This window comes from Limanda limanda, chromosome 17 (genome assembly GCF_963576545.1).
Source record: "Limanda limanda chromosome 17, fLimLim1.1, whole genome shotgun sequence".
In the NCBI taxonomy this organism is placed as follows: Eukaryota; Metazoa; Chordata; class Actinopteri; order Pleuronectiformes; family Pleuronectidae; genus Limanda; species Limanda limanda.
This window is the reverse complement of record NC_083652.1, coordinates 1,914,152-1,937,715: the sequence shown is the minus strand read 5'-3', so window position 1 is coordinate 1,937,715 and position 23,564 is coordinate 1,914,152. Positions and strand designations below refer to the sequence as shown.

Sequence of the window (23,564 nt, the reverse complement as noted above, 5' to 3'; positions counted from 1 at the left end):
CACACACAAATACACACAAAGATACACACACAGCTGTAGACCTTGTTAATACTCCTCCCTGACCTCTTTTATAACCACACACATAGATTGACTCCATGAACTGCATGTGGAGGATGACATGTTTGCTTGGACAGGAGAATCCTGAGCTGGTCTTCCTCACTGCCATCTGCCTCCCTCACTGTCACTTGTTTGCTCTGCCACAGAGGAAGTCTTTAAATAACATACAGTGTACCTTTTCCATCTTGCTAACTTACAGAAGAGAACCAGGGCCATGTGAAGTGTTTTTAATGAAAAAGAAAAAACATTAATTCTGACTTTAAACTCGGAATTCCAAAAAATAATTCATTTTCAAAAAATATTTTTTTTACATGGCCCAAATCCTTTTCTGTAATAACTCTCCTTGTGCCCTTACTCATGGATATAAGGCAAATAATGAGGTTCCTAAGGATACTGGACTTGAGCAGTGTGTCGTCTGCAGGTTCATATCACTGCATGGTTCATCCAGGAGTGGCTGTCCGTCGCCGTAGCTCAAGATGTGTAAACTTGTGTTTAGTAGTCACACAGTCAGTCATAGGCTACATGTGCTATATTGAGTTTATTATACAGACGGATGCAAATGCTTTTGAACGTTCTGACATGTCTTGTAGTGGAATCAGTTTGCATCTCTGGTGTGGCCTCATATTCTTTCTGTTACTATTTTATATTAAAGCATAACTGACAACTGCACCTGATGTCCTGTTTACTTCCACATTTTATTTCCACTACTGACAGATAATTATTAAAGTGTGTGTGTGTGTGCCTGATCCATGACGTTATACAAACTACACAACTAAGCTCTAGATATGTACAGAGAGAATGACCTCAATATTCGAACGAAACTGGTCAAACATTACTATTGGGCAGCTGAGGCACAAAAACATTACAAAAGCCCAAATGAAGGTTGTGGTTGAGTCAAGAAACAAGAATTTATTTTTGTGCATAGAAATATAAAAAAAATCTTTCACTTCTTTACTTTTATATCAGGACCATTTAACATTCTACTGAAGTTAACATGCTAACCAGCAGGCCCCTGCCATCCTCACTTCCTGAAAGTGACTCATTGTACTTTCCAGTCAAAGCTGAGAAAGTCACCACCCAGTGAGATGTTCATGTTCATGATGTTCAGCTACAGAGAGCTAACTCACATTTTACCTTAAAAACAACACACACACACAAATGAAGGTTGTGAATTTTTTATAGACAAACAATACAAGTAGACTAAAAAAAAAAACAATTCTTGCAAAGAATCAAAGAAAAATTGCTAATTCCTTAAAGAACATGATCCTATTTATTCCAGACGGTCCTAAAAGAATATTTACATGCTTGTATGTACACTGAGGACACAGTTGACAGCAGAGAGATGTTGCTTCTTAGACTAAAACCGCTGCTGCCACTGATGAGAGAGGTTGAACCAAAGCTTCAGCAGAAGAAGATTCTTTCAGTTTCTTACAGCTCTGACAGTCTGATGTGTCTCACAGTACAAACACCAGGGCCAGAATGTGACAATATCCTCACCATCAGCTCCATCTCACCCCTCCAGTCGGTGCCGAGCAGCTCCACCTGCTCGCTCACATTGGTTATTTCTCTTCATCTCCAAGATGCTGAGGCCACAGGAGCATTCTGTGAAAACAATGTGTCAGCATTGGCGCAGCTTACTGTCGGCTGAACTGATAAGTGTTCACGTGATGGGCCGAGGGTGTGTTCCATTGCAGAACTTTTTACAGTAATGTGTATTCTGCACCAGGCAACAGTAAAACTTCAAAAATATATTAATAAAAATATAATCTGATTATCAGGAACTCTCCGAGCACAGTGGTTATGCATGTGCCAACATGGCTTTTTACTTATATACATCATGTGGAAGAAAAGTCAGGAAGGTTTGGGTCACACAATTGCATAAATCCTTGAAAGTGGGACTCTTTTAACTAGGAGTATTCTTGTGTAAACAGAGTTCAGCCACATCTCTTCAACTGGGACTGGCTCATGTGTTCTTCACTGTGAGTTTGACTCTTTTTGAATTGAATATAACATCACGTACAGTCTGTGGAGTCAAGAAAACGTCCGACCCCAAATGATCTGAGCGAAAATTTGGATTCACAGAGCAGAGAGAAAACCGTATTGGTCCATTAGAACGTTGTGGACCATGATGAGGGCCTAGAATGGTTTCTGAAAGGAGAAGGGGGGTGAGCCCATGCTGCTCGGGCTGCGGAGGTTTGAGTCGTAGGAGCTGGGAGTCATTCCCACAATGCCATCCGCCTGCGGTGTCTCCCCGCACAGGAAGTCATCCTCGTCCTCCCCGGAGCCCTGACAGACACAGAATGAACAGCCAGGTCCAGGTTAGGTTTAGGTGACTGGGAGGAACATAAAGTCCAAATCCGACAGACCAGATGACAGCTTTTCACATAACACTTTCTCATGTCCTCACAATCAAAGAAACATTTCCAGTTGGATTTTGATTTCCGTGACTTCATCTGACCAGTGAGACCAAAACTTACACTACACCAGTTTCACAATAATTTAAATAAGGGGAAATTTCTTTCCACATCTGCCTCTCCCAAGTTCCCTAGCTTATGAGGCAGTGCAGGGAGGTCCTGCAGTATTTACTGAACATGAAGAACTTTCTGGCACCTCACCTGTCGTGCCGTTTTTCCAGGAGGCAGCTCCATGTCAGCCAGTTCCTCCCAGATCTGGTAGAGTGGCTCAATCAGCTGACTGGACCTGTATATACGTGCAAACCCCTGATTAGCAGGTTATTCTGTTTGTATTGAACACTGTCATTCCAACACTTCCTTTGCAAGAGGACACTGTAGATATATGATTTGAGAAGTGGTCATGACAGTACTGATTGAGTCTCAAGAGAAAAGTTGGACGTTCAGTGTTTTGCCGCCAAACCATTTGATCTCAGAGAATACTGAGTGGATGTACCTCTTGAGCAGGTAAGGGTCGAAGGGGAAGAAGCTGTCCAGAGGGTTGGTGTTGGTGGTCACACAGTCTCCTCCTGCAGAGCTGCGGACCACCGGCAGCATGTGCCGGTTGTTCCTTTCTATGATGGTGTAGCAGAACACAACTTGGTACTTCCTGCAACAAAAGCACAGAGTAGATTACTTTACACTTTGATTTATGTCATGATTAACAAGTTTACAAAGTGTTTAATACGTTTGCCTTTGTTTGCATGACAATTCATGTGGGATGCCCATTTGACAGCAATGTTTCACTTTTATGTAAAAAACTAACACATAATAAGAATATAAAATTTAAGACATTGGAGGGAGTTTGGTTACATGATCATTTTCTAACCTTTTGGATTTGATCTAGTTGTAGCCCCTTGTCACATTTCAGATGACTGAGTTGTTAGTAGCTCCGCCAAAGAGACATTTCACTTCTAAACATTTATCATGGTTTCAATGGGTTTTTTCGGTGTGCGTGTGTACCTGGTGATAGCAGCAAACATGTTGCTGACTGAAGGAAGGCAGACTTTTAGAGGGTTCAGTTGACACATCACCACCCGCTCCAGGTTCAAACTCTGCAGGTACTCCAGACCTTACACACACAGACACACACACAGCTGTTATTACCATACTTATAACCATCAAATAAAATATATTTGCTGTGGGTTTGCTGCCATGTTTTCCATCTTGGGCATTAGGTGTGTAATGTACCTTTCTTCATGTTGCCCTCCAGCATTGCTCTGTGTCTGAAGATGAGTGTGTAGAAGACAGCCTGGCAGGCTGAGTAGAAGGGCCCATGCAGGCTGATGTCACAGCAGGCCTGTCTCCCGCTGTTGTCCTGACTGTCGATGTAGCGATGGATCCAGGAGAGCAGCAGGTCCAGACAGGCCCGCACAGTGCTGGGGGAGGGGTTAGATTAACTGGATTAACAGCTGGATAATGATGGACACTAGAGCTGTTTTCAGACACGCATCGAACTCTGGAGATTCTCCGCTGTTTCTCCAGAGGAGGTGTGTGTGTGAGCACAAATGTCTGATGAGAGCCTTTGCAGATTGTGTGGATTTCCTGCCCCTGTCACCTCGTATAAAGTCTATTGAGAGTCTGGAGGAGACGATATGAGAACAAGGTAGGAGATCCTTCGCAAGATTCACCAAAAGTGAGTGGAGGAGTTAGTGACGCAAGCGAAAGACCAATAAAAAGAAAACAAATATCTCATGATGAAAAAGCGCTGAAACACGTTGAAGTCAAGAAGGAGGACGTCAATAGAGTTTGTGGCTAGATAAGAGCTGATGCCGGTTTCTAGGTGCTGTTAATAAAAACACATTATCTCCGAAGTGAAATTAATACGTAATGTCCTGCCTCTGCCTGCTGCACCACCCCTCACCTGAATCCGGTGGAGGAGTTTTTTGCTGTTGTGAACCTCGTGCTGCATTGTTCATGTGTGAAGGCAAACTGCAGAGAAATTCCAGACCCAATCCTCTGGAATTCCTCCGCAGGTCATGTCGAACAACTAACAACGGCTTAGGACTACAAGGAACTCCTGGCTTTTACAATTCTTAAGCAGAAACTTGATGTAAACTCACGGCACAGGGACGAACTTGGCTCGGGCCAGGAAGCTTCCCAGGAATCCAGCAGCAGCCTGGCGAAGGACAGCGGGTTGAGAGGGGTTCTGTAGGATCTTCCACAGGTGATCCAGGAAGGCCTCTGCCAGGGCCTGGGAAGATGTTACATACATTATATTACTTTTCCCCCTTTCGACTACAGATTTTTCAGTCATTTTTAAAGCAGATGTGTCTGCTATAGAATGGTAACATCTCATTTCAGTTATTCGGCAGCAATAATTGATGTTTGGCCATCTTGTGGCATTGGAACAGTCTGAAGACCAGACTGAGGGCTGAATGCTACATATTGCTATTTCCTATCACTACAAAGACACAGTGTAGGGAGTACTGACCAATCTGAAGCTGCAGAGGTAAAAGAGTGTGTACTGGACGTGACAGGAAGCGTGTGTTGGCAGAATAAGTTTGTCAAACACACTCAACAAATCTTTGTACAGCTCCTTCGTCCTCTCCACATGAAGAGAGCCTAAGAGAGAAAACCAAGCACTTAACACCACTGATGACAAATGAAACAGCTTAAAATGATCACTTAACAAGGATGCATCCAAGTAAACAAAGTAAATTTCATATTTTCTCACACTCAAAAAATGTCTTGTTATATCTTCAGATCGGTTTAACCTGTTTAAAGCCCACTCCCTGATACTGGTCAGTCAGAGAAATGTGATCCTCAGTGTAAAAGCTGTGTTATCCATCTACCATTTATAAGGCAGACGTCCCTGATGTAGGACATCATCACAGCCATGAGAGTGTCAAGCCGCTCGGCCACTGGATGGGCCATCGCAGTAGTGCCGGGGGGCTGATCTGCTTCCACGTCCTCATCCTGAGACACACACAAAGATTGAGAGAGCCAGGGCGGGAGGAGAGAGTAAAGATGAGGACTAACTCATAAAAATATATCACGGTTCATTATAGCACTAACTGTAAGGCATATACACACCACATTATTTGTACAGATCCCTTTCGATATTTTAATTGTGTTATACTAATATTTAGTTTCCTCTGACAGAAGTGCATATTTAATTCATTTTGTATCACTGTATTAAGCTAGTTGAACACAATGAACACAAGCTAATATGTTTTATGTTTAATCATTTAGTCACCTGACCGCCAGATGGTAAATGCACGGTATTTTCTTATTAGTGCAAATCACATTTGAACATTATACACATATTCATACAACATGTATATACACCGTGCTGTTACTATCAGACACAGATAGATACGTTTTCACTTCATCTTTTGTCACACTTCTTTCACTGTTGATAACAGTTTCAGCTCCTTTTACCACTTAGACATTGATTTAGTGCTTTAACTCCCTCTTCCAATCCTTTCATATTCTTTCTTACAACTACACTCAGCATTACATTGAGACTTTCAGCTCTTGCCTTTAAACTTATGTAACTAATTCTGCTTTAATTACACTTAAAAATGTGCTTAGTATTTTAACTACAGTTCTATTCCATTAAAAAAGTTTTAATTCAGCTATAGTGCCATGCGAAATACAGTATATTTCAAAAAGGCGAAGAACTCTGGAGCATTCATGTTCATCCACTTAATACTTTACTATGGTGTAAACTGCAGAATGAATTATGCTTCATGCCATTTTTTTCCATTAACTATTTTTCTTTGACGAACCTAATCCTAAATAGTATTTGATGCCGTTTCAGCGACCCTGGTACTAACGAAAAACATTTCCCACCGAATCCGTACCAGAGGAAAACCCAGACCCCTGCTGTTTGTTACCATGTTAAAGAGCCCCTCCTCAGACGGCTCCTCTGCCCTCTGGCGCTGCACTGCATTCTCCTCTGCCTCCTCAATGTGTGAGCGGGATGCACTCACCTGAAATAAACCACACACAGTTTTAGACCAGAGGAGACACACAGGAGACATCATCTAGGTTAAGAACATCAAATAATTTAGGCCTGCATGTCATTACACTCATTCTAGGGATCCCACAGCGTGAACATTTCCCCACCGGTGATAAACTCTTGACAACACTAGTGTTACCGAGTGCACCAGACATTCAACAAGGAGAGACGCTGACTCGCTGGTTTGTGTCATTGTTTCATTGCAAAGTGTCAAACACTTTGACCTGTCCATCAGCCACGCTCCACGCTAGTGTATTGATTTGAATCACTCGCATGTAGATCTGATCTATAACAACCTCAGGAACTAATATTTGTGTTCCTGGATCAGCAAAGCGTTGCTTCTTCTGCACCAATGAGGAAAAAAGAAGAAACACCGTGGTATGTGATAATCTGCAGGAAGAGCTTCTCTCCCGTCTGCAGTTTGTGTGTAAATGTGTGTGTCTGCTCATCTCTGTCGCTCTTCAGACACAAACTGAATAATTTCCAGATTTATTTAGTTATTAATAAATGGTGTTGATTTCCAATCTGGATCATTCTGGTCCACTTCAGCCTTGATGTATATAGCATTTATGTCTATACGAAATAAAACAAAAATCGGTTTGTAACACCGGTGCCGCCGACAACCACGGCAACCGTACAGGTCTGAGACCACCTTTGCAGATATTTTCATTACTGTAGGTAAAGCACTTTGATTTAGAGGTGAAACACTCACATCCAGTTTGAGCATCTTTTCAAAGATCACCTCCAGTACATCTCGTCGAATAGACGGTATGTACACTGTCACTCTCAGGAGGTTGTGGACATAACACTCCTGTAAAGAACAACAAGATATCCATTACCCAAAGATGCACATCAGAGTTTTGGCAGAGCCAAACTCTGTTTAGCACAATGTGTTGAGAGGAGCTAGGGCATACAAAACAATATTATTGACATATCATATCTTACAGTACTCATATAAATATCATGTGTATCCGGTTGCAAGACCAAAGCAAGTTTTTCAGACAAATTATGCATTTTCAGACGGTGAAGTGACTGAGTTATCGTTTTATCACAACTTGTTTGAACCTTCGGATTATTGTTCGGATTATTGCCGAGATAAAACTAATGTCTGTACATAAAGCTTAAACCATTCTTGGCAAAAAAAAAATATTTGACCGTTTAAGTTGGCGATGCTCTCATTAAGTGTCTGAGGTAACCACATAGCCCAATACCATGTTACAATAGCCTTCTAGGGCCTAACAACGTCGTCATGCTCAGTTCTTAGCCCTCAACTAGAGTAAGGAAAACAGCCCAAAATAATTTATTAGCTGTATTTGATTCAATCGACAGCATCAATAACTCTTACCAGGGTTCTGGAGGATTTCTGTATGAAAGGGAAGTTCTCTTGCACAATGGGCATCAGAAAGCGACTTGTGCTGAAAGCAGAGGCGCAAATTTACAATTCAACACATTTGAAAGTCATCAATAGATTTTTGCATGTCTTTACAGAGATGAAGTAATACGTAATTTGGTTTATTGTAGAAAAGATCAGACTTATTGGTGAGTAAAATCATAAAAAACAAAGCAGGAAGAGAGAAACGTCTACGTAAAGTGACTTACGCTGGTACGTATTTGGCGATGAGCTGTAATGCCTGGTGACAGCGATCAAAGTTTCTGGGGAGGTCTAACAAAATAAAAGGAACAGTGCAGGAATTAATCATTTGTATTTAACTCATACACTTGGGGGGAGGAGATCAGCTATGCTCTTACATTGCCCTGCTCAACATTCACATCTCGCAACTCTCACTGTCCTCCCCTCTCAACCCCTCCAGACTTCAGCAAGCAACCAACACAACAATGACAGTCCTGATCAAACATTTAAAATGCTCATAAGTCCTGTAATATTGTTTTAATGTTAAACACAACCACTTAATACATGAAAACAGCAATAAATATGAGAAAGATGACACTCACTCTCATCTTCATCATCTGAATCAGAGATATCCACTCCCCCTTCACAGATGGTCATTCGCTCTGAAAACAGACACATTATTTTGCCATGTATTACACCTGTAATTACACATATCACCTGTAGTGGACCAAAGATAAGCCTGCACATAAAATCAGCCTTAGATGATCTGATCATAAGTGGACAGCTCTCAGTGCTGGTGTGAACTTACCCAAGACACAGGGTTTGTCCCCACATTGATTTATCTGTGGCTACAATATTTACACTGACCACATGTTTATTTTCGTCTGAAAATGGCTAAAATTGAGTTTCACTGTAAAGCCAAGGACTGAGCAATGAATCCCTAAACCCCTCCTTGACACATTGAGTCAGAGAGAGACACTCTCGGTCACTAAAGCTGCTTTCAGACATGCACTAAACTCCAGAGAAACTGTGGATATGTGAACACAAATATCCAAGTGAGCGCCTGTGGATTTTCTACGATCCTCAGTATAGAGTCTGCAGAAATTATGGAGGAGACGATGTGAGAACACAGCAGGAGATACATCACTGAATTTGCAGCGAGCGAGTCGATACACTTCAAACACGCGACAAACGCAAAGATGAAAAACAAAAATAAAACAATTATTTCCACATGAAAAAGAGGAGTTATTCATGTAAAAGACAACAACAAAGATGTCAAGAGAGCTGATGCTAGTTTAAATGTGCTGTAAACAAAAATACATGCTCTCCGCAGCAGATTGAATAAAGTACTTCCTGCCGCTGCCTGCTGCACTTCACCTCGCCTGATTCCTGCAGAGGATTTGTTGCTGTTGTGAACGCGTCTGAGTGGATTATCTTCGTTCTTCTGTGGCTTCCGCAGTTTCCGGGATTGAAACCGGAAATGCGACTCCGGACGGGATGTAGTAAGCAGACCAATCACAAGCCTTGCGGGCTGCGTGAGGCTCGCGTCCCTTTGTCGTATAGTCAGAAAAATTGGCTGACGCACGCAAGCCGCAACACTCCCCCCGCAAGTACGCGAGGGGCGTGTTGCGTCGCTCGCGTGCGTGCGTGCAGGGTTTCCCCCAGTGCTGTATAGGCCTGGCGGGCCGCCAGGCCTTACTCCCCCCCCGCCAGGCTAAGCGTCGCATGTTTTTTTTATTTAAAAAAAAAAAAAAAAATCCGTCACTCGCGCACATCAACAACACTTCACTTCCTCATTGAGCCCCGATCACAGACATCGCCCCGATCCCCAAGCAACCATCCTATTGGTCCAAACAGTCACATGTCCCACCCAGACGCCTTCACTGACCCTCGGACAACAGAATGCTCCTTTAACAGTGTTTTACTGAACATACGTCGCCTTCACTGATCCTCAGACATCAGAACGCTCCTTCAACACAGTGTTTTACTGAACATAAGTCAAAACCGAACATAAACATAAACCTAGTCCGTTACACGATTAGGCTGCAGCTATTTGGTTTTATTTATTTAAAAATAGGGTACTTCTTATTTCATACATTTTCCACAAATATGAGGAGGACTCAAATAGCCCTACAAAGTTCTGTGTTTAATTTATTTCAAAGTAGGCCGACACTTGCCTGTGTATTTTGTTTGTTTGTTATTTTGTTGCTTGTCTGTTTGAGTAGCTGGCTGAAAGCAAAGAAGTAGTACGCTTATCTTTTATTGGTAACCAAACTGTTACGGTTCATTGTTTCTGAAATAAGAGGCCTGACTGCTATGTTCACAGCAAACTTGAATTTTTTTTAATATTAAGTAGGGCTGCCACTAACGACTATTTTTCTATCGATTAATCTGACAACTATTTTATCGATTAGTCGATTAATCTAAACGATTAATTTTCCTCCCAAAAAATCAAATTGACCATTTCAATTCAGTTAATTTTATTTTGATAACAACAAACTGTATGTCACCATATAATGCAGTACAAAACAAAATGTAAACAAAGGCTCAAATATTAAAGTGCAAAACTGTAGGTTTAAACTAGCAACTCCAACGTGATAAAAATAAATAAAAAAGAGGGCTTATAAGTTAAGTCAGCAGTGCAACTCAAAAAGATATCAAAGTATCTATTTAACCCCTTATCAAAATAAAAAAGTTAGGTGTGCATATTAAACAAAGTGCAACATGTTTAGAGTATAAGAAACAATGGTGTCCAGCTCAAAATCCGACTCAACACCCCCCCCCCCCCCCCCCTTCTAGCAGCCCTACCACCAGGCTTAGCAAGTTTTCTGGGGGAAACCCTGCGTGCGTGCGTCCGTTAAAAAGCCGAGTATAAATCGGCCTTTAGAGCTCAATTGTTGCAGCGTTGAATTAACGAGCCATAAGATTTAAATGCCAGCGATGTAATATAGCTAATGTTCACCCTTTGCCTTTTGAAGTAGACACAAAAAAATGAAAATGCACAATAATGACAATGAGGAGTCAACAGATAGTCAACAATACCTCACAACTTTGACATCACTCTGAGCATTTGAATTTAGAATTTCATTTGTGAAACATTGGATTATTTGACCGCCAGTCAAGGGAACGTACTGGGAGTGAAATGGGAGACCACCATCTTGAGGCAGGAACACAGGTAGACAGTCTGCGCTGAGACCAGGTTACTGAGGAAGGTCATGTACTCCTCCACCACAGCATGGCTCCGGCCCACCCATGGAAGCCTCTTAAACACAAACACACAGAGAGGAGTGTCAGCATGGAAACTTTTGTCAATGAAGACTAAATCTGCATGGTCCATTAACATCTGAGTCTTGGTGCCTGATGGAGGTTGGGATGAATGAAATGAATGACGTTGAGGTGAGTTGCACTGTGGGACTATGGGTTTATGTCGCCTAGTAGCCTTCATTTACAATACGGAACAGCTGGGATTGAAGCTGCGCAGGAAAACCAAATCAACATCACATATCGGATAGTTAGTCTGACGATTTATCCCCTGGATATCCAACATATGAATGCATATGAACCAGGGTTAAAAAAAAATTGTGATGTTTTAAAATCAACTATTGCAGCTCTATAAGGTAGTTCCTGTATTCTCATTTTAAAATAATTTAGTCAGAGACTACCGCACACTGGCCTTACATATACATATATACTACTATCATATCAATCTGTTATCATCAGCTCTCTAAGAAGACCCTCACAACTTCCTTTAGGCCAAGGTGATGTATTTGTGTTGTTCACTGTATATGACCAGTCATACATGACATGCTGATTGATAGATTTAAGAAGCTGGAACCAGCATATTTTGCCATCAGTTACTGAGGATACACGTCATGATGGACACTCACCAGGATAGTATAGATGAGCTGTTCATGGTCCTTGGTTAGCTGAGTCACACAACCCCGAAATTCTTGCAGCCAGCTGATGATCTGAGCATCCTGTGAGGAGAGATCTCATTGAGAACAGAACTACGAGAACCGTGATGACACACACACACACATAAACACATACACATACACACACATACACATACACACACACACACACACACACACACACACACACACACACACACACACACACCACACCACACCACACCACACCACACCTTTATCTCAGGATCGGCCAGCTGATGCCTCAGCAGCTCATAATCACTTGAGTCTCCCTTCAAACAAGAAGAGAAACATCAAATCAGATAGACAGATGACCTGTGAAGTTGTTAATTTGAATCACAGCAACAATGAACTTGTGTATATTCCTGACAGACCAGAGTTCAGATACTGACAGCTGACAAGAGTTGGATACTATTAAGCAACACATACTGGGTTTAGACTTATTACGACACAACACAGAGCAACAGTTTAGAGTCTCAGCTGCTCTGGTGTAAAACACCGAGAGACAGCACGTCAACGCTCACCTGTTTGTATTTCATTAACGTGTCCGCCACACTGCCTCCAAACCTGACCGTCTTCACAGGAGGACTGTTCAAAAAGTCCAGACTGTCGATCTCCATTTAAGAAAAGTAGCGCAGCTAAGCTAACATCAGCTGAAAGGTCGGACTGAAGAGGAAAGACTGAGCTAATTTAATTTATATCACATAAATCAGTATAACCGCTTAGTGTTTGCGGTGAATAGAGATGAATTTCGAAAGTGAATTCCTGCTTTAAACAATCCTGGAGCATGTGTGCGCTCTTCTCACCAGCGGAAGTAAACCGCGTATTTACGGAAGTGAATACGGTATACTGGCGTCACTTTCAAAATGTTCCCCCGGGTTCCATCTCCAAGGGTCATGGGTTCCTGTCAGCTTTCGGATTGCCAGGAGAAATTGTAGGCATCCAGTGGCTTATATAGAATAGAATAGAATGAACAAAGAATACATAAACAACTGTCAGGTACACAGATAAAAGAATAAGCTATAAATTGATTTGTGGAATAACACCTCAGTTAATTTCTCATTGCTGCTCCCTTCATCTCTATCAGACATTTTCTTATGCATAAATACTTTAATCATAGACACACATTTTCATTATGATAAAAACTGTTTCTTTTCATCAATGTTGTAAATACTGTTATTTTGTTGATGTGGTCAGTTACACGTGGCATCTATTGCACTTCTGTTCGTCCTGGGAGAGGGATCCCTCACATGTGTCTCTCTCTGAGGTTTTCAAGTTATTTTTCCCTGTTAAAAGTTTTTTTTTGTTTTTCCCTACTTGTTGAGGGTTAAGGGCAGAACATGTTGCACCTTGTTAATCCCTACGAAACAAAGTATGATTTGTTAACATGGGCTATACAAATACATTTTGATTGATTGATTGACTAGACAATGGAGGTCATGAAGTTAAGTAACAGTAACTGTGCATACTAATGCAGCGTTCATTGTAAACCTGCCTGTTTGGGATTGGCTGCTCTCTTGGCCAGTGAAAATGCTGGTTGCAACTTTCTTTCTGAAACTGTACAAGTGACTGCAATAATTGAGACATTCTGTTGGACTCAGTCCACAGACCTCTGAAGCTGACCCACCACTGCTGCAAAAACGACAGTTCACCTGTTTATTCAAAACGCAGTGAAGCCCAAACTGGTGAGTCAGTTATTGTTGCACCTGTTGACGTAAGTGACGACATCACTTTTGTTCAGTCAAAGTTGCTCAATATTTAACATATCATTTGTCCAAATCGCACTAAATTCAACACTGCACACTGATGAAGAAATGTACTGACCTTTGCAGCTCTAATAGTTCTGTCCTTATGTGTTTGGGTCATGCCTGTGATTCAGTGCTCAAATACAAATAAAATTGTATTTAAACTGAAAATTAACATTATGCCAGTGCTTCATGGATAAGATGAATAGTATTGAAACTGTGTCATTGGATTAAACCTCCAGGATGCACTTCTTCTGAAGACAATTCTTTGGAAATCACTTTCAAAAAGACAGATAGTATAAGTGACACTGAACTAATGCAAAGCGGCACAAAACGGTAGAAATGTAAGGCTGTGACAGTGTACAAGCTTGTTCATTAAGTTTTAGTGAGGATCACCCTGAAAAATGTAACATGCTCTCTTCCAGCCCTAAGAGCCTTGTGTTTTGAAGAGTTAGTGCACATATTTCATAAAACTTACTTTTGTGAAATGTGAAATTAAGATTTTTGAATTCTGAAGACAAGAGTTGAGTTGCTATTACAAAATATCATAAAACCTAATTTAGATAATTTGAAACTTTTTCTGAATTAGAGACATCGTTGACAGATAAGATCAGGGAAATAAAATTAGTTTATAGGTTACCTTTACGTCGATGTCTTTTTAGACACTACCACTAGAAGTCGCCAAAGTGACAGTTTCTAATCTAGACACAAGAACCTTTCAAAATACACGCGGGAGTTGGAGGAGACAGTGTATCAGTGTTTGAAACTAAACAAGTAGCTGATCTTTGTTTTCTTTGGGATATTATCTGGTGACATACGTGTAATGATTCCATAATTTTTAGGCTCAACAATATAGGTGAGCCCTGTGACCAATACGTACCCTGTAAAACTGCAAATAGACGAATAGTATTGGATGGTAATGGTTGATGGATTGCATTTATTTAGTCTTATAGAGACCAATCAAAGCATTTAACACTTGGTGGCTTATTATGCATATTATGCTATCATGATGTATTATGCAAGTCTGTATCTAGCATATGTCAAGTTTATAGCATAAAAGAGATATTGATAGCACTGGCATATACTGTATAACACTGGCTATGCAGTCATGATGGCAACACAACATTATAGCAATGATGTCATATGTATCATGGTTGTGAGATTTTTAAGATTTCTTGGTATGTGGGGGTTAATAAAACAATAAATGATTATAAATGTATTTAATATTTTGGGTTTGACCCCTATTATGATATAAATTTGACTTTTTTTTTTATTGAAATGGTCATTAAAAAGGGGGCTACCGTTACTTAAAACATATTAAAATTAAATTAAGACCAAATAAATATAATGTTATATAGAGCAAGATTGTATTTTTACGGTGAAACATTTGGGTAAGAGGTAACTTTTCTTTATTTGTTTTCTTGGAGACAAATGGACCATAACAAGGAGCAGTGTGATACTGACATTGTCTTGTACAATGATGAGTAAATAAAAGTCAGCACATTTATTGAAATTAGTTTTAAGTTGATTACACTGAGAGAACAACATAGCTTTTTATCAGTTAGAGGAAACAGCTGTATAATAAAGACAGCTGGTTCCAAAGGTTAGACACTGAGGCTTGTTATCAACATGGGTGGGAACAAGGAGGCCTGTCGCCAACTGCACCTTTTTTTCCACCGCAGTAAGTCTGCTCACTGAAACCAACAGTCACCAGGTCACACTTGTTCTTATTTTCTTATTTTGTAACATGTTGGCTGCTGCCCACAAGGTTCAGTAAGTCTCAGCTAACATGAGAAAAATCATGTTAGCTGAGACTTTTGAAAAGGCTCACAGCAGACACCTGAATCCACAAGTTGAACTGCTTCCTTGTCCAAAACCCATTTACTACTGTTATCAACTGCTACCTGAATATTGGGTTAACTCTGTATGCTGCTTACTATAAACCCTGCACGTACATTTTCTAAGCAGCTCATTCGTTTGGAAGAGAAAGATCAGGTGTATGAAAAGTAACATGATTTTAAGTTACTTCCACTCTGACTCAGTGGATCAAGAGCTGGAGTTGGATACTTAAATATAAGCCTGAGAGAAGTGTGTTACACTATTGTGACAAGGAAGTTATAAAAGCTGAAGGAAATGTTTCCGTTGACATTCACATGAAGAAAGTTTGGGTCGATCACTTTCTCTCTAGATTCCCTGAATGCAGTCGGGATGAACAATTAGTCCTTATCTGATCATCAGGATTAAAATACGGGTAAAACTGTAGAAAGGCTGTATAAAATGTTAGAGAATATTTGTCTGGAGAATTGTGCAGAAGATTTATAAACAAATCAACCAAAAAAAAGAAAGGGGGGAAAGCATAACCTCCTCAGTGGAGGAAAAAACCTTGGGTATGGTGGCACTGAAGCCTCAGTGCAGTGCAACTTAAGAAAATAGACTCAAATAGACAAAGCACAGCAAGCGAGTAAAAAAATGATCACTGTTATCAAAGCTACAAATGCACACAACACAACCAAATACAGAAACACACTGCACAAACAGAGGAGTTTCAAGATGACAAAGAAGAAAAAACACATAGTTACGCTCCACTTTAGATTATCTCAAGAAAATTATGCCACAATAACAACCTCTTTGACATGTTGTCATAGTTGGAAGCAGAATCTAAGTAAACATTCAGTCAAGGTTGAATAAGTTAAACATGCCAGTCTACATTAGGTTGGGCCAGTTCAAATTTATCAAAAATAACACAGTCAACAGAAGACTGCAGTCAAGAATTATCCTTCAATAACAAATAGGATGTTATTAACTCATGCTACAGTGATGTATTGTTAGTTAGTTGGGCTTCATTTGATCAGGAAGTGTGTTAACAAAACAGACGTGAGAACACATACTGGATACAACATCATAATAAGACAATTCAATCACATGCTTTAATCAAAACTGTTACAAAAATTATGAATAATATCTGTGACTAGACTTTTACTGTATAAATTCATTAAGTTTCAGTTCATATCTGTAGTAATGTCTTATGTGTCCTCTTCAACTCAACAACAGCTAACAATTCCTTTAGATATTCGGATCACTGAGGAGTAATTTTTCATTAAACACACAACAGTAAAAGAGTTGAATGTCAACAGCTTCATGCAATGCAGGGCAGCCTCTCCTCCGTCCAGTGCTGGAAGGAACTAATGATGAGTCATTCTCTGCAGGGAAGAAATTGAATGAAACCTTGTTATTAAAGCTTGACTGGAGATGAGTTTAATCTTTGAGTTGACACGTTGTGAGCAGAATGTTATTGCTATGCCAACTTCACATCAATCTGGGGCGCAAATGTTTTCAGGAGGTTCTGGGTAGGTCATCTATTGTTTAAGCTAAGGGCTCGTATTTCAGTGAGCAGTGAACTGTGGTTAATGATTGTCTAGTGATAAGAGATCTTGACTGCTATGACCACATGTTTTCCCTTTAGTTCCACATTTAGTTCCACATCAAACTGAAAGAAAATAAAGGAAGGAGCAAGATCATTGACATCAATCTTCTATTCTGGAATTATGTTTAAAATAATAGGATATATAAGATCATATATATCTATGCTATGGTGTTTCGCATAATAAGACACTTTTTTTGATTAAATGTAAACATTTGCTTTCAAAAACTAGAGAAGAATAGGGATCACAATACCACTGAAGACACTGCATAGTATCGGGCACTTTCTGCCAACACTTGACAGAATACAGACAGATGACACATGATTATATTGTCTGAGTCACCTATTTTTACTTATCTTTACGTTTAAAGTTTTGAAATGGATAACCTAATAATAATAATAATAATAATAATAATAATAATAATAATAATAATAATAATAATAATAATAAAGAAAGAGTAATTCACATGCACTTGCTGTAGTTATAACTGCTGTGTATCTGAGGCCAGGGACCCCATCAGTATGTAGCAGGCCTCACCTGTGGGCCCCCGTCATGTAGCTGAAGTCTCGGTAGAGGTGTTCGGCATCTCTACGTCACCGCCCCCCACAGAGGAGACGGCGGCGCGAGAGCTGTTCTCCTGGGGGCTCCTCGTTGCCATAGCAATGGTCACCTGCTCCTGACGTGGGGCCACCGAACTCTGGGGGCGCGCACGGCCATCGGACTCTCTCCGGCTCGAGCGGAACGAGCTCCGGATGCCGCTGGACACGCGGCTGGAGATGCGCCTCACCGCCCCGCCGAGGCCGCTGAGACGGCCCCGCTCCTTCTTCAGGAGCCCGACATCATCTTCCAGCTCCGCCGGGGGGACCTCGATGTTCCCCGAGTACCAGAAGACCCACCAGATGAGGCTGAGGAAGATGATGATGGCGCCCGCATAGATGAGCAGGTCGTAGAAGAACACGTTGACAAACACCCCGATGAGAAGCACGGCCAGTCCCAATATGTCAAAGGCTACCGCGAGCCAGAAACAGCACACACAGCGACCCAGACCCCGGTACACGGGCTCCATGTCCCCTCACAGCGGCTGAGCTCAGGTCAGACTGTCCCCGCTTACTCCCCGCTGCCTCCGCACCGCGCCATTACGTTTCAGAGCGGCTCGAAGGTGAGTCAGGTGAGACAGGTGAGAGAGGAGAGAGATCTGAGAGAGGAGAGACAGGAGATAGAGGTGAGACAGGTGAGAGAGGAAGGACACGTGAGAGAGGAGAGACAGGTGAGAGAAGAGAGAAAGGTGAGAGAGGAGAAACAGATGAGAGAGGTGAGACAGGAGACTGAGGAGAGACAGGTGAGACTCAGTCCGCTCAGGTCTCACAGTGAAGGGGCGTGGTGATTACTGGAGGAGGGGCTCTACCTGTGCCTGTAAATGGTTATGGTTTTGTATTTTTATAGCGCTTTTCTAGTCTTGATGACAACTCAAAGCGCTTTACAGTACAGTTTTACAGTCACCCATTCACACATACATTCATACAGTGCATCTATTCGCAGGACTTTGTTATTCTATGGGGGGGCCATTCGGGGTTCAGCATCTTGCCCAAGGACACTTCAGCATGCAGATGGTTCAGACTGGGGATCGAACTGCCGAACTTCAGGTTGGAGGACGACCACTCTACCCCTGAGCCACAGCCGCCCATTTATCCCATATAGTGTATGACAGATAATCTCAGAGTAAATAAGGAGTCATACACATGCTTTACGTATAGATATATACGTATTCATAAAGGGCATATTTTCAAAAAGGGTATTAGTGGTTTCTTTGTGCTGGATTCCTTGATCTCATTTATAATCACTACCCTTCATACTATCATAATATAAATTAATCAATCAAGTTTTATTTGTATAGCCCATATTCACACAATTGTCTAATATAGGGCCTAACAAGGTGTGACATCCTCCGTCCCTGTATATTCTATTTATATATGGATTCACTGCTCATTCTGTAGCCTGCATGTCCACAGTACTGTGTAAAGGTTTTAAGTTATTTTGATGTTCTACAAAAGAATCTGTCTGAGACAGTTATTTTCAATTTTCATTACTATGTTATAGGGAAAATCATATTTTAGATTTCCCCATATATCCCTCTCGCAAATAGTGCAATATTTTTCACTCAGATTTTTGTTTGCTGTAAAAGAAAGACATATATTTTTTATTTGTAAGCCTATAGCCCAGTATGATTAAAAGAGGATTGTCCTCAGAGCGATGTTCCACTCTCGCTGCATACAGTCTTAAATATTCAATATGTGACACACTGTTAAAATGTTTGAGTAAAAGTTTTAACTTTCGAGCACAGGTAAACATTATTGATTCACATAATGAGGAAAACCTGACAGTTATAAGAGAGATGCAGGCCAGCAAAATAATACATTCTCATACATTTATATTCAATTCATATCTAATTATAAAATAATAATAATACATTGATAATGCCACTGTAAAACGAGATATGACCTGATGAACACATTTATTTTGAAGGCATAATAGATAAGAATATATTAAAAAGTATGGATTTAATATCAACATCTCTTGATGAATGTTGGTGTTTAGGGTCTGCAATAGTCAAAGCCTAAGAGGAACCATTGTTTTTATTTTTAATTTCCATCAACCAATCCATTCAAGTGAAGGACACATGGATGAGACAGAAGGAGATGAGAGTGAGAGATGTTCACCAGGCTTCATCTACAGACATGCATCCATGGTTGCATCAGTGTTTTTCTACTGGGGATGTTATCTGGTTATCTAACAGGATATTTTCTGGTTTATTTTTATAGTGCACATAGACAGATGGATATGCAGATCAGTTCATACTTGTCTTTGGCCTGCAGCCACTACAAAACCAAAGTGTTTTATCATGTTGTGGGGACCCAAACAGTCCACACAGTCACAAAATGTAAATCATTACATTTTAAGGGGATGTTTTAATGTGTGTGTGTGTGAGTGTGTGTGTGTGTGTGTGTGTGTGTGTGTGTGTGTGTGTGTGTGTGTATATGTGTGTTTGTGTGTATGTATGTTTGTGTGTATGTGTGTGTGTGTGTGTGTTTGTGTGTGTGCGTGCGTGTGTACACTCTTGGAGGTCTGGCACCAGTGGCCAACAGAGATGGATATTTCCAGTAATATTTCTGTGCCTCAGTAATCCTGCTTTAAATGATTACACAGTCCAACAGAGGCCACAATGGGCAGAGAAGCTTATAAATAAATTACTTTGTGGATCACACTGAGACAGATGGAGCCGCAAAAAACATCTGTGTATGTGACTGGATATGACAGACAAACAAAATTCCATCATTTTTACTACAAAACATGACAATTTTATTATATAAAATAGAGAACACACACACACATTCACATTGAAGCATGCATGGTCTCAATACGTCGCAAGGTTTATAGCCGCATTTATCACGTGTCTCAGCATTCGTGTAAAATATCAAGTTAATTAGTATTACTTTTATTTTTAAAGGCTGTGGCTCAGAAAGTAGAGTGGGTCGTCTATCAATGAGAAGGTCGTGTTTTTTTATGTGGAAGTGTCCCTGGACGAGGCACTGAACCTTCATGTGGGGCACGATATAGAATCAGTGTATGAATGTGTTTGTGAATGGGTGAATTTGACTCATGTATAAGGTGCTTTGAGTATAAAAAATAAACCATTACATGTTGCATGTTTTAGCCCATTTGTTTAAAAGCAGTTACAGTATAGTAACTGAAGTGATTGAGTTACACATAAAGAAACCCCCTGATTTCAAAGCACTGTCCACAGCTTATTTTCTTTCAAGATCGAGTGATTTGCTCCATCTCTTTTATTATAAATGGATAGCATTGCCATTTTACCCATAAAACACTTAAACACTTCGTAATCCAAAATGGTCAGGTGCAAACAGGTCTTTAGGAACTTTTGGAAATGTATTCAACACCAAAAATTTAAATATAAAATTTACAAAACTATTCAGTACCTTAAATCAGTAATTTCTAGATGCTCTTTTGGCAGCAGTTAGGTTTTGAGTCTTGTCGGGTAGGTTTCTACAAGCTTTGTACACCTAGATGTGAGCAGATTGCTCGATTCCTCTTGGTGGATCCTCTCAAACTCAGACTGGTTGGGAAGTATCTTTGGACTGACATCCTCAGGCCTCTCCACAGATGAACAGTCAGGTTATGTGCACTAGGCAGCTAATTCTCTGTTTTTGCCTGCATCCAGTCCTCCCTCAATTCTGACCACTCTTAATGTCCCTGCCCCTGCAACCCATCTTCAAAACTTGAGTCTGTCAGGGGAATGGATACATTTGCTGTGGGAAACATTCCTATTGGCACCAGTATCCAATAGTAAATGGATTTGTATTTATATAGCTCTTTTCTAGTCTGATGAAGACCACTCAAAGCGCTTTAAAGTACAGTTTCACATTTACCCATTCACACACACATTCATACAGTGCATCTACTTGCAGCACTTTGTTATTCTAGCATCTTGCTCAAGGACACTTCGGCATGCAGATGGTTCAGACTGGGGATCGAACCGCCGACCTTCAGGTTGGAGGACAACCACTCTACCCCTCAGCCACAGCCTCCCTTAGTGCCACCCCATCTGCACCAAGTGACCTCCGACCACTTGTACATATTTCCCACATCAGGAGGGTACTTGAGAGACTGGTTCCGGCCCGCCGTAGACCACAGGTGAGATCTTCACACGGCCCTCTTCAGTTTACTTCCAGCCCAATGTGGGGGTGGACGATGCTGCCATTCACCTGCTTCAGCATGCTCACTCTCACCTGGATGTTAGTGGTGGCTCTGGTAGATCAAGTTTTCTCGAGTTCTCCGGTGCTTTCAAGAATATTAAAGCTTCTCTTTTGAGTGAGAAGCTGTTACTGTCCTTGATGTCTACCTATCTGTCGAATACACTCGAGTTGGTTCTACTGGGGTGCTCCCAGTCTGATGTGATTTTATTAACACAAGATCACCAGAGGGGTTGGACTCTCTTAACCTGACACTTCTTACAAGGAACACATTAGCAAGATGTCAATCTGGTTTAATTAAGGCCATCTACAGATGTAGTCTGTAGGGAGAGCAGCATCTGTGTTCGAGATTCCAACCAGATCAATCAACTCCTTCACATGGGCGGAACCATAATTTATCAGAATCTGGAGGCTGCAGTACTCGGTCCACAGAACCTGAAGCAAAGACTGGCTGCAGTACTCGGTCTTCAGAACATGAAGTAAAGACTGGCTGCAGTATTCGGTCCACAGAACCTGAAGTAAAGACTGGCTGCAGTACTCGGTCTTCAGGACATGAAGTAAAGACTGGTTGCAGTATTCGGTTCCTAGAACATCCAGTAATGACCGTTTGCAGTACTCGGTCTTCAGAACATGAAGTAAAGATCGGCAGCTGTACTCAGTCTACAGAACCAGAACTTGAAGTTAAGTCCGGCTGCTGTACTTAGTCCAAAGAAAACTGAGGTAAAGACCGGCTGCAGTACTCAGGACACAGAACCTGAAGTAAAGACCGGCGGCAATACTCAGTCTACAGAACATGAAGTTAAGACTGGCAGTACTCAGGCCACAGCACCTGAAGTAAAGACCGGCTCCTGGACTCAGGCCACAAAACCTGAAATAAAGACCGGCTGCTGGACTTAGGCCACAGAACCTGAAGTAAAGACAGGTTGCTGGACTCAGGCCACAGAACCGGAAGTAAAGACCAGCAGTACTCAGTCCACAGCACCTGAGGTAAAGACCAGCAGTACTCGTGCCACAGCACCTGAGGTAAAGACAGACTGCTGGACCCAGTCCACAAAGGCAGGCAGGCATGAAGTTACATATTGATTGGTGCAGGTGGGTGTGGTCTATCATGTCTATTCTCATACCTCTAGAAGCCTTTTAGCAACTGACTACGCTGATTTTAACTCACTCACACACAGTTTTCCCTCACATATGAAGAAGGGGAGAAAATGAATGAATTGTAACACATACTTTATCTGAGTTTGTGATTGCTCTTAATCAGTCTTTTGACAGAATATAATGTGTTGAAGTGACTGTGTTCAGCTCTCAAGCCTGAATTTTGCTCAGTGCCACTTCATGACCTGCAGATTGTTGCAAATTACACAGATACAGCGACAATAATCACATCTACATATTTAAGCCCATGAAATACATATTTTATGCTCATCAGGTCTTAAAATCTCATTTTACAATGGCATTGTGAATGGATCATTATATTGCAGCTTTACAGGCTGAAATTGACATTGACAGGATGGATAGAACAATCAGTTTTGATGCTAGACAAAGTTCCAAAAACAATGTATCCAACAGGTCCCATGATGCAACCATGTCTGGTCATTTAAATCAAGTCACTGTCCCAACCTGTGACGGTCCACTGCTATTCACTTTCAGTTTTGATGGTTTTTGGGTCCTGGTGCTTTCAGGCTGAGTTCTCCATCAGTGGTGTTTGTGCTCTACTTCTCCACTTCACTTGTTTGACCGTGGTAAAAGACCTGTGCTGCAGGCTCGGTTTTAGAATGGACATCCACACTAGGCCAGTGACCAGCAACATCAGACCCATAGAGAGGAATAGGGGTCCCAGCAGGTAGGGGACATTACCCACCTGGGTGAAG

At 41.2% G+C, this 23,564-nt stretch overlaps 2 protein-coding genes across 2 annotated transcripts; both read right to left on the bottom strand.

Moving 5' to 3' along the window:
• Nucleotides 1-1,216: 1,216 nt before the first annotated feature.
• Nucleotides 1,217-12,558, bottom strand: rrn3 (RRN3 homolog, RNA polymerase I transcription factor). The gene is made up of 17 exons (XM_061090477.1): nucleotides 12,282-12,558; nucleotides 11,973-12,029; nucleotides 11,713-11,802; nucleotides 10,958-11,087; nucleotides 8,428-8,487; nucleotides 8,074-8,137; nucleotides 7,820-7,889; nucleotides 7,187-7,285; nucleotides 6,350-6,445; nucleotides 5,303-5,426; nucleotides 4,942-5,072; nucleotides 4,571-4,701; nucleotides 3,699-3,886; nucleotides 3,471-3,579; nucleotides 2,965-3,117; nucleotides 2,673-2,757; nucleotides 1,217-2,343 (listed from the first exon to the last, which is right to left on the bottom strand). The coding sequence occupies exons 1-17, from the start codon at nucleotides 12,375-12,377 to the stop codon at nucleotides 2,194-2,196; spliced, it is 1,833 nt and encodes a 610-aa protein (XP_060946460.1). The 5' UTR covers nucleotides 12,378-12,558; the 3' UTR covers nucleotides 1,217-2,193.
• Nucleotides 12,559-15,957: 3,399 nt separating this feature from the next.
• Nucleotides 15,958-18,278, bottom strand: si:dkeyp-72e1.6 (transmembrane protein 238-like). The gene is made up of 2 exons (XM_061090399.1): nucleotides 17,462-18,278; nucleotides 15,958-16,702 (listed from the first exon to the last, which is right to left on the bottom strand). The coding sequence occupies exon 1, from the start codon at nucleotides 17,988-17,990 to the stop codon at nucleotides 17,475-17,477; it is 516 nt and encodes a 171-aa protein (XP_060946382.1). The 5' UTR covers nucleotides 17,991-18,278; the 3' UTR covers nucleotides 15,958-16,702; nucleotides 17,462-17,474.
• Nucleotides 18,279-23,564: the final 5,286 nt, after the last annotated feature.

What these genes read in the sequence shown, in the direction of transcription:
- si:dkeyp-72e1.6 (XM_061090399.1), bottom strand. Translation starts at nt 17,990, where the DNA reads ATGGAGCCCGTGTACCGGGGTCTGGGTCGCTGTGTGTGCTGTTTCTGG.
- rrn3 (XM_061090477.1), bottom strand. Translation starts at nt 12,377, where the DNA reads ATGGAGATCGACAGTCTGGACTTTTTGAACAGTCCTCCTGTGAAGACG. An exon ending in GCCAAGTTCGTCCCTGTGCC is followed by an intron (nt 3,887 to 4,570) that starts GTGAGTTTACAT and finishes CCCCTCCCCCAG; the next exon opens with CACTGTGCGGGCCTGTCTGG. An exon ending in GACCCTTACCTGCTCAAGAG is followed by an intron (nt 2,758 to 2,964) that starts GTACATCCACTC and finishes ACGTATATACAG; the next exon opens with GTCCAGTCAGCTGATTGAGC.